Source organism: Dendroctonus ponderosae, unplaced genomic scaffold, assembly GCF_020466585.1.
Source record: "Dendroctonus ponderosae isolate FM_Combo_2020 unplaced genomic scaffold, Dpon_F_20191213v2 Dpon_F_20191213_10, whole genome shotgun sequence".
NCBI lineage: Eukaryota > Metazoa > Arthropoda > Insecta > Coleoptera > Curculionidae > Dendroctonus > Dendroctonus ponderosae.
The window spans coordinates 5411870-5421924 of NW_026017111.1; the positions used below are offsets into that span (position 1 = coordinate 5411870).

Sequence of the window (10055 nt, forward strand, 5' to 3'; positions counted from 1 at the left end):
GAGCCACAAAGTACTGTGTGCTCTAAAATGTGCGGGGCGCCAGTACTATCCTTGGGCGTGGTTCGGAAGTTCACCGAGAACAAATTGTTGTTGTCGTCGCGGTGTAAATGCAAATATTCAGCCTTGGTTTTTTCGTGCATCAGGTAGATGGCACGGATTTGGAACTCTGGAATCTCTTTGATGGTCTTCACTATGAAGCCATGAATGTTCTCATTCGGGACCAGACTGTGGATGTCGGAGTGGGAGTCTGGAAGTTTGGTTTTGGCTACTTGCGCCAGCCGCCGCGCCACACTATTGGCTAGAGGCGTCAGCCTTTTCATCACAGCGTTTCTGCGCCACATATCTGGAAGAATGAATACATCGGTTCAAACATGCTGGAAATGTGCGAAACAACATCAGTCAGCTGCAATTTATGCTGGAGATTCGTGAGAATTTGCATTGAATGTGACTGATCTAGTAAGGTTCCAATAATAAAGTCACTTATACTTACTTATGCTAGCTTATAGATGCACTCACTCATCCCATCACTACTTTAAAGTCAATAGACAACAGTCACTGGACATTTCAATCATACGTTTTTAAATTTTATTGCTTTTTTCAAAATTCTTTCAAGCAAAAGCAATGAATGCGACGATTCAGGCATAAAGTGCATATACAGGGTGATTCGGTTTTATCACAAAACATGCAACTAAAGAATAACGAACGAAGGAACGTTACAACTACATTCTGATCATATTGACTATTAAAACGTAAAAACAAATGTGTTTTTTTAATTAACGTCGGCAGCTTAAAGAAAACGACGCTTGTTTTTACGAATTAATCATAGAATTGCGGCCTGCGGATGCCGAAATAAATCTAGCAAAAATCGCCAGAATAGAGCCGAACTGTTGGGTTAAGAACAAACTGCAGTGACCGATGTTAGTTTCAATCTCAAAGCTTTTATGAACAATTTCATAACGTTTAATAGTACGCTATCAACCCTCTATGCCTAGTTTTAACGCAAACAAATATTGTGTTAAAATGTTATTATCCTGTGTAACATTTTGGAAAACTTTGAAAAATAGAAGACATAAAAAGGATCGTTCTGATGTGACAAGTTTCTGGGTCGATTAGCAAGATTGCGGATAATGTATTTTCTTCTTGAGAGTTAAAAACGTGTTTTTTTTCTTATTTCTTCTTAAGCAAGGCACAAGACACTCTAAAGAAGACTGAATTGACTCTTTCTGAAGACTTTCGTCTTCTGAAGTCTGTTATATTTTCTACTTTTGCGAAGAAAAACTTTTGCGTCGATTACCAAATTTTCGAAAAATGCATTCCTTTCTTCAGCGTTTAACGCGTGCTTCCTCTCGTCGCAGTGGAAAAAAACACACGTTAAATCCTGAAGAAGGAAATACATTTTCTAGGCGCTTGTTAGTCAACTCAAACTGTTTTTCTGAGACCTAAAATGAGTGAAAAGGGGTTGAAAACACCACTAAAAAAGTCGATACTAAAAAGATTAGAGACAATAAAAATCTGGAAAAGCAATATAAGTGTACTACCCTTACAACTTTAGCTGATAATATTGCGCAATCGTCTCCTAATTTCAATAAGTCGCATCAGGGTAAATCACAACCTCCCAAATAATGTTTAGATGCCTTTGAATAAAGCATAAATGGATATTTTATACTCAAAGTTAGAGATAGTTAGCCACTGGGCACTAGAGGGTTAAAGGGGCCACCATAAATAAAGCGCTGAAAAATCAGAACTTACCTTCGACACAGGAAAACCTAGCAGACCCCGAACTGCAAATTTACCTCAATTATCCGGGTATTATTGTATAGGGTTTACACAGAGTTATATAAAGTTGCCCCTTCAAACACCGACTTTTGTTGTCAAACTTTTCGAGGTTATGCCCTGGTTATGCCGTTAATCTGGGTTATGTTTCTGGGGCCAGATAATCTTTACTCTTGCATACGGATAATTTAGATTGATTTATGAGCAAAACTTCTCCAAACTTTTCATTAAAAAGTGTTTAAAAATTCCCATTTGATGCAGTTAAAAAAATTCAAGTTAAAAGAGAGTATTTAGAGTAAAAGAGACATAACCTAGGTTGTCAACCGCAGCATTTGTTTAACTCCGCAAGTAAACAAAGATGCATAAATACGAAAAACTGGAGAAAATCGGCGAAGGCACCTACGGAACAGTGTTCAAGGCAAAAAACCGCGAATCCCAAGAAATAGTGGCCTTGAAAAGGGTCAGACTGGACGATGACGATGAAGGAGTCCCATCGTCCGCCCTCAGGGAAATTTGCCTGCTCAAAGAGCTAAAACACAAGAACATTGTGCGGCTGTACGATGTGCTGCACAGCGACAAGAAGCTGACTTTGGTGTTCGAACACTGCGACCAAGATCTGAAGAAATACTTCGACAGCTTGAATGGCGACATCGACTTGGACATTGTGAAGTCCTTCATGTACCAGATTTTAAGGGGGCTGGCGTTCTGCCACTGCCACAACGTGTTGCATCGCGATCTCAAGCCCCAAAACCTGCTGATCAACAAAAACGGCGAACTGAAACTAGCGGACTTTGGCCTGGCCAGGGCTTTTGGTATACCAGTTAAGTGCTACTCGGCTGAAGTAGTTACATTGTGGTACCGGCCCCCCGATGTGCTTTTTGGGGCCAAATTGTACACAACTTCAATCGATATGTGGTCGGCAGGATGCATTTTCGCCGAGCTTGCCAGTGCTGGTAATAATTGGTTGTTAATAAAATTATTTATAACAGTAAAACGCCCATGTCGGTAGGTCGCCCTCTGTTCCCTGGCTCGGACGTTGATGACCAATTGAGGAGGATTTTTAAGCTACTCGGGTCTCCCACAGAGGAAACCTGGCCTGGTATGTCTCAGCTGCCAGACTACAAAGCTTTTCCTACATATCAACCCAACATGAGCTTATCGCAAGTAAGTGAACGTAGTCTAAAATATCATCAAAAGTTCTTATTTTCCATGGAACATATTGATCCGGTTTTGAACTCGATTTATGAGTTTCAAAAGGATATTTCGTGTAGACTTTCCCTGTTAAAGGCCTTTTCCCCGCATGCAGTTTGCTAATCAGTTCATAGCAATAAGCTATGAATAGTAAAAAGAAAGCATCTCTTTCAGGCAGTATCCTGATGTTCCGCTGTCGCATCTACAATATCACGCTGTTTCAGCTCATTTTCCAGGGAAATATCCTGAAAATCTATGTTTTGCAGGTTGTGCCTAAACTGGGCAGCAGAGGCAGGGATTTGCTTCAAAGACTGTTAATGTGCAACCCGAGCGGGCGAATATCTGCCGATGAAGCCATGCAGCATTCGTATTTTAGCGATTTGAATCCCACATTGAAGAGTGATCGTTGATAATGGGTGCATCATATTGAGTGAGCAGTTTTTCGAACAATGTTCAAGAAATGCTGCATAAATAAGTGTGAAGTAAAAAAGACCACAAAGGCGGTTTTGAGCGAGCATCTGTATGAGAAGCCGCTAGAAAAACCGGGGGTTTGTTTAAATTGAAGTTTAATAATTCACCGTGAACGTGGAAGAAGCCGAAAAATTGTAGTGAAAAGATCCTAGAAACATCAACACGTGCAATTTTGCTGGTCTACTTATCATTAGCTGTACTTGTAGGATATGGAAAAACATTTTGGGTTTTGGATCGATGGCTGTTTTTTGATCGGAAGTAACGAATGTGTTGTAAGGCTTATTTTAATTAAAAACTAGATTGCCAACGGGGCCAAAAATCGCCAGTTGAGTACATTAGAATGTATTTATCGATTGTATACACTTTTGTGTTATTTTTTTCTATAGATTTTGTGATATTTACTTTAGGATTATATCTAGTATAGAATATTTTTTATTCATGCTTAAGCAAAATGTGTTTGGTTCGTGTGACAATATTTCGTAATTTAACTGGTAATTGCTTTCGTCGGAAAATCCTAGTTTTTAGAATCCTTTTTAATTTATTAGTCGTTTACAATTAAACAAATTTACAATAGTTATGTATACGATTGATTGATGGTAACCCGAACGCATAATAAAAATATATAAATATTTCGAAGGGAAGTGGGGCGAAGCTCTGTCTCGTCAGTCGTTCTATACGATTTACGCCAGTACAGGCCAGTACCCAATAATCTGGTTCCAGTCCTGCTCGAGCTCGCAGTTGTTCTTTGGCCGCTGGGTTCGAGCGGTACCAGCAGGCCGTCGTTTTCTGGTTCCGCCTAGTGTAGCTGACGTGTTTGTGTTCCAAATTCGCTTTTCCTTGGAACATTATTGAAACCAAACGGGTTCTGGTACCCTGTTGAAACATCCAGGTATGTAGTTTTCTTATTTGTCCGGTTTTCGTTAATTTCCGGTCTCATCTACGATTTTTTTATCGGCTGGTATTTGGGAGGCGAACCAAAACCTTCAACACATTCTTTATAGTTAATAATAATAATATGAATAATAACCGTAATGGAAGAACAATTAAAAGGTTTCATTTTAAGGTGCAGCTTGCGGATCTTTGAAATTACCTGACGTAGTGCTGGTAGAAATTACTTTTCAATTGTGCAGTTGAAGGCTATTTATTTGAGGAATGTTGTAAATTTCTCTTTCTAAACCTTGATATTTGATTTTGGCCACTTTAGTGGGGCTTGCGTTCCAGGTTCATTTTTAGACAGTCTTAAATATTATATTATGAAAAAAACTTTACCTATGTGGAATATTCAGGATATGTGGAGGTTTTCCACCAGTTGCTTAAAATTTGCCAGTAGATGTTTGGAAATGTTTAATTTGTTCTTTATTTTTTTGCGTCCATCACCCAATTTTCACCAAGATAATTCACCGTAAATGAGATTTCTGCAGCGCTGATCGATTTATCGGCAAGCCATTCACTTGAACCGTAGAAACTCTAGTTAAAAATCACAAAAACGGCGAAGTTCAAAAAGAAAACAAGTGGAGGTTTGAAGTGAAAGTTTGCATTGAATTCATTCTATAATTGAAATATTTTAGGTCAACTTTCTTGCAGCTGAAAGCGTAAATTCGCTATTCTATTATCCGTTTATTGGATCCTTTTTCACCCGATTTGTACACTCGAGTTAACAAGGGTTTAATCACTAACAAAGTGTTGTTATGTCGGTAAAATGGCCCATTTTACTAATCATAACACAATTAAGTGGCACATAACTAAACAAAATGCGATAAACGTTCATTAACAACATAATTACACGAAGCAACAGACAAAGGAACATCTTAATCACATGTATTTGAGAGACGGGAACCACGGCAGTATCAAATGAGCAAAATTCGGAAATTTGACCGACAAACTGATTTGTTTTTGCTTTTCAAAGGCGTGAAAAATTGGTTAAAATAATCGAGTTAAATGCGCTTTTTCTCTGGGAATTTTTAGAATCCAAAGCTCATAACAATGCTCTTTTTCTGCAGTTAAAATAAATAGAAAAGAAATGCAGCGTTTTGTTTAAACTTTTAAGATCACAAAGAGTTCTTAAGATAGTGGAGCTACAGGCGATTTTATTCAGAAACATCTACGAAAACAGCAAAAAATGTTTTTCCAATCCACTCTTCAGATGTGAAAAAGTCCTTAAAGTAGTAGATTTACAGGAGATTTTCTAAAGGGATGTTTCGCATTTACGATCGAAAGTACTCTTTAGCGCAGCATGCGCATGAATTTTCTCCCATGCGAAGCTCAGAAAATGGCAAAAACGCGAAGTTTCGTGTTTTGAATGTACGTTTCATCAGCCAAAAGGTTTTTAAGGCAGCGAAGCTACAGGAGACTTTTTGCAGGGATGTTTCTAAATTTAAGAGCCCCGCTACTCTTTGCCGCCGCACGAGCTCAATTTTGCGTCCAACTTAAATTCTCAACAAAATTTGCAAATAAGCGAAGGTTTTTGTCTTTCGAATTACCAGAAGATCCTTAAGGTAGCGGAGCTACAAAAGATCAAATACAGGAATGTTTGAAGTTTTAGAGCCTGGCTACTCAATACTGCACGGGGAGATCATTTTTTAACCGAATTTAAATTTAAAAAAATTTGGAAAAAGCGAAGGTTTTTGTCTTTCGAATGAGCCTTTCAGACTCAAAAAAATCCGAGGTGGCGGAGCTACAAGAGATTTTTTATACGGATGTTTGAAATTTAAGATCCGAACAACGCATTGGCGCAAAACGAGCTTGATTTGTCACTGATTTATGTTCAAAAAATAAACGCTTTCTTACTTGAGAAATCGTGAAAAAGTCTTAAGGGAGCGGAGCGGGAACGTTTGGATTAAAAACTCAAGTCGCTATATTGGGCAAAAGGAGTTCAATTGCTCACTGATTTCATTTTTTGTTGGACGAAAAGGAAGATGTTTGCTTTTTGAGTCCATTTTTTGAAGCAAAAATTTACTTCGTGTGGGAGCTACGAGCATTTCTAACCGGGAATGATTGGAATTTAAAGCCCAAAACATTCTTTACCGAAAAACGCGCTAAATTTTTCACCACTTTCTAGTTTTCAATCAATACAAAGGGGTGCTTTTTGCAGAGTTTTGCTTAAACTTTTAAAATGACAAAGAGTTCTGAAGATGGTGGAGATACAGGCGATTTTCTGCAGAAACATTTAGGATTTAATCTCTAAAGAACGAGTTTAATTCTTATGTGACTTCAAATTTTCAAAAACAGAAAAACATTTTTTTCAAATGCACTGGGCAGGTGTGAAAAAGTCCTTAAGGTAGCAGATTTACAGGAGATTTTCTAAAGGGATGTTGAGCAATTACGATCGAAACCACTCTTTAGCGCAGCATGCGCATGAATTTTCTCCCATGCGAAGCTCAGAAAATGGTGAAAACGCGAAGAGTTTCGTGTTTTGAATGTACGTTTCATCAGCCAAAAGGTTTTTAAGACAGCGAAGCTACAGGAGACTTTTTGCAGGAATGTTTCTCAATTTAAGAGCCCAGCTACTCTATGCCGCCGAACGAGCTCAATTTTTCGTCCAACTTAAATTCTCAACAAAATTTGCAAATAAGCGAAGGTTTTTGTCTTTCGAATTATCTTTTCAGATACCAGAAAATCCTTAAGGTAGCGGAGCTACAAACGATTATATACAGGAATGTTTGAAGTCTTAGAGCCTAGAGCTACTACATATTGCACGGGGAGCTCAATTCTCAACCGAATTTAAATTTTCAAAAATTGGAAAAAAGCGAAGGTTCTTGTCTTTCGAACTGACCTTTCAGAAGCAAAAAAATACTTGAGGTGGCGAAGCTACAAGAGATTTTTTATACGGATGTTTGAAATTTAAGATCCGAACAACGCATTGGCGCAAAACGAGCTTGATTTGTCACTGATTTATGTTCAAAAAATAAACGCTTTCTTACTTGAGAAATCGTGAAAAAGTCTTAAGGGAGCGGAGCGGGAACGTTTGGATTAAAAACTCAAGTCGCTATATTGGGCAAAAGGAGTTCAATTGCTCACTGATTTCATTTTTTGTTGGACGAAAAGGAAGATGTTTGCTTTTTGAGTGCATTTTTTGAAGCAAAAATTTACTTCGTGTGGGAGCTACGAGCATTTTTAACCGGGAATGATTCGAATTTAAAACCGAAAACATTTTTTAGCGGAAAACGCGCTAAATTTTTCACCGATTTTCAGTTTTTTTGGAAGCTGCAAAATTCTTCCCGGTAACGAAACTACGAACTTTTTGAAGCGGGAATGTTTGGAATTTAACAACCAAAACAAGCTCAATTCGCTAGTGATTTTGCCCTTTCAAATAATAGAAGAAATAAAAGGTTTTTGTCCTTCAAAACTTCCTCAAGCAAACGGAGTTGCAGGCACTTTTCATTGATTTTAAGCTTGCAAAAATTAGTAGAAATGGACGGCTTTGGTCTTTCGAAATTTTTCACTTTTCACAGACCACGTTATCGGGAATCAAAAAATCGGGCAAAAAGCCGATTGAAGAAATCGCTTCCATTAGTATGAATTATATCTGCTTCGACGAACTGCGGTCAATCGATAAATATAAAGAAGAATTAGAAAATTTCCTGTTGCTTTTGCATCATTCATCTTCACTTTACCAACGTCTGAAGATTGCAATTTTCTTTTTGTTTTAGATTTTTTTAAATTCTTCCAGTTGATGTGGCTGCTTTCACATACAAAACGCACCATTTTAGCCGAGTTTCTTCACATGTTTCGCAAGCGATTGCATACCTGACCACGGATTCGCATTAAACGGATATGAAACTTAAACTTAAAAAGCGTTCAATTAAATTTTGCAGGGAAAACCGGTGCTAATCGAAATTACTTATGCATGCAAGCCAATTTCATGATGAAGTGTTTTCTTCGTTTTTTTTCTTTCAATTGCTGTTGTCGTGTTTTCCCACGGAACGTTTCACTTTCGCTGCGACTCCGTTTTCAGGCAACCTCCCCAGTCGCTAAATATTACAGAAATCCGAAGCGCACTTCAACTAGTTTACATACGATTATGTTTAAGAACCATTCCGCTGCAGGCGATTTCGGGTTCTTCTAGCGATGATATAACCGGTATGGTAAAACCTTTCGGTTTTGTTTTAGACGAACAATTCTAGGAATTTGCAAGCGGACAAGGCCTGATCATGTTGGCTTCGCTTAAGGTATAGCGTTTCGAAGAACCACCTCTAACGGTACTTGAAGATTTGCAATTCCAATTGTAGACGGTGTGTGCCCCGTTTAGTGACGATCGCACACCATCACTGGTACCAGTTGGTACGAACACAATGCAGTCATTCATTATTATATCGCTACACAATCCACCAAATCAGACTTAAATTGAGCCATCCTGTGTGCTCGGAATGCACTATCGAGCCTAGTTTAGGCGCGTTGCAACACTCAAGGATTTTATTTTACTGTTAAGTTTACTGTCCTATTTGGTTGTTGTTGGACTGTTGCAGCCTGAACAATAGAACCTTCCTATCAGTGGGTTCTTCCAAAGAAACTGCTTCTTTTGGTCCCACATTCAGCAACTTGGTGAACATCGGGATTTTGCTCGTTTGCAATAAAGGTTTCGAAGTTTTCAAGCTGAAACCTCTGCTATGAACAGAAAATTTCAGCTGGCTGCGTGGCCTGGAAGTTAAGGATTTTTAAAGCTCAGGGTGCAGTTGTGGCAAATTGTTTTTTTTTAATATGCAGCAAACCGGGAAAACCTAGGGTATCATCCTTTCTAAATAAAATGTTCATCTGTTTACGATTTGGGCCTGATCTATAGACTGTAGAAACCTTAGGTCGCTACGGGGTCTGTATGAGAAGTTAGGAATTGTTAAAACTTACGGTGCAGTTGTGTGAAAGCGCTTCCTTTTGTTCCAATCTTCAGCAAGTCGAAAAACATCAGGATTCTGGAAATTGTCAACTACATTTTGGGCAGTTTCAGACTCGGATTCTTACTATAGTTGGAGATATTTTCAGGTTGCTACATAGTCTGGTTGGGAAATCAGGAATTTTTAAAGCTTAAGGTGCAAATGTGTGAAAACACTTATTTGTTCCAAAATTCAGCAAGTGCGAAAAAATCAAGGCTTTGTGCGTTTTCAATGAAATTTTTAAGGTTTTAAGACCCAGAGATCTACGATAGATGGATACGTTTGCAAGTACGCTTTGTGATCGGAATTAGAAGTAATTTTTTTTTTACTTTCGGGCCGTTGTGTGAAAACTTTGATTTTGGTTCCAACATTCAGCAGCTTGGGGGAAATCATCATTTCGCACGTTGTTAGACTCAGCCTTTTTCTATAGACGGAAACCTTTTCAAATTGCTACGTGGTGTGAATGAAAAATTACGGATTTTTCGATCTTAGGGTTCAGCTGTGTGAAAACGTTTGCTTTGCACCAACATGCAGCAGGTCGGAAAAAATCAGGATTTTGCTTTTTCTCAATGGAATTTTTAAGAGTTTCAGACTTAAGGCTCTACGATAGATGGAGAAGTTTGCAGGTCGCTATCTGATCCGAATTAGAAGTAAACTTTTTTTTAAACTTCCGGGCCGTTGTGTGAAAACGCTTATTTTTGTTCCAACATTCAGCAGCTTGGGGAAAATCATCATTTGGCACGTTTTTCATGA

The 10055-nt window shown here is 38.4% G+C and overlaps 2 protein-coding genes and 1 long non-coding RNA gene across 7 annotated transcripts in view; 1 reads left to right on the top strand and 2 right to left on the bottom strand.

Annotated features, from left to right (window-relative positions):
* LOC109543504 (nucleoside diphosphate kinase 7) overlaps positions 1-2002 on the bottom strand; it is a 31076-nt gene extending 29074 nt beyond the window's left edge. For 2 of the 5 annotated variants that reach the window (XM_048662082.1, XM_048662083.1), the window contains exon 1: positions 1750-2002. The gene's annotated coding sequence lies outside the window, so the exon portion shown is untranslated. The remainder of the gene's footprint in view (positions 1-1749) is intronic. The other 3 variants (XM_019913370.2, XM_019913239.2, XM_048662084.1) reach the window with 3 other exon arrangements.
* On the top strand, positions 1996-4008 carry LOC109543581 (cyclin-dependent-like kinase 5). Its single transcript, XM_019913371.2, has 3 exons — positions 1996-2726; positions 2783-2937; positions 3231-4008. Exons 1-3 carry the CDS (start codon positions 2132-2134, stop codon positions 3372-3374), a joined length of 894 nt encoding a protein of 297 aa, XP_019768930.1. The 5' UTR covers positions 1996-2131; the 3' UTR covers positions 3375-4008.
* Positions 4009-4195: 187 nt separating this feature from the next.
* Positions 4196-5239, bottom strand: LOC125502795. Its single transcript, XR_007280538.1, has 2 exons — positions 4526-5239; positions 4196-4416 (listed from the first exon to the last, which is right to left on the bottom strand). It is a non-coding gene; the product is annotated as an uncharacterized LOC125502795 (long non-coding RNA).
* Between the last annotated feature and the right edge of the window lie 4816 nt (positions 5240-10055).

Excerpts from the sequence above, each read along its gene's own strand:
- LOC109543581 (XM_019913371.2), top strand. The coding sequence starts at position 2,132 with ATGCATAAATACGAAAAACTGGAGAAAATCGGCGAAGGCACCTACGGA. Across the intron at positions 2,727-2,782 it reads CGCCGAGCTTGCCAGTGCTG|GTCGCCCTCTGTTCCCTGGC; the intron begins GTAATAATTGGT and ends CCATGTCGGTAG. Across the intron at positions 2,938-3,230 it reads CCAACATGAGCTTATCGCAA|GTTGTGCCTAAACTGGGCAG; the intron begins GTAAGTGAACGT and ends TATGTTTTGCAG.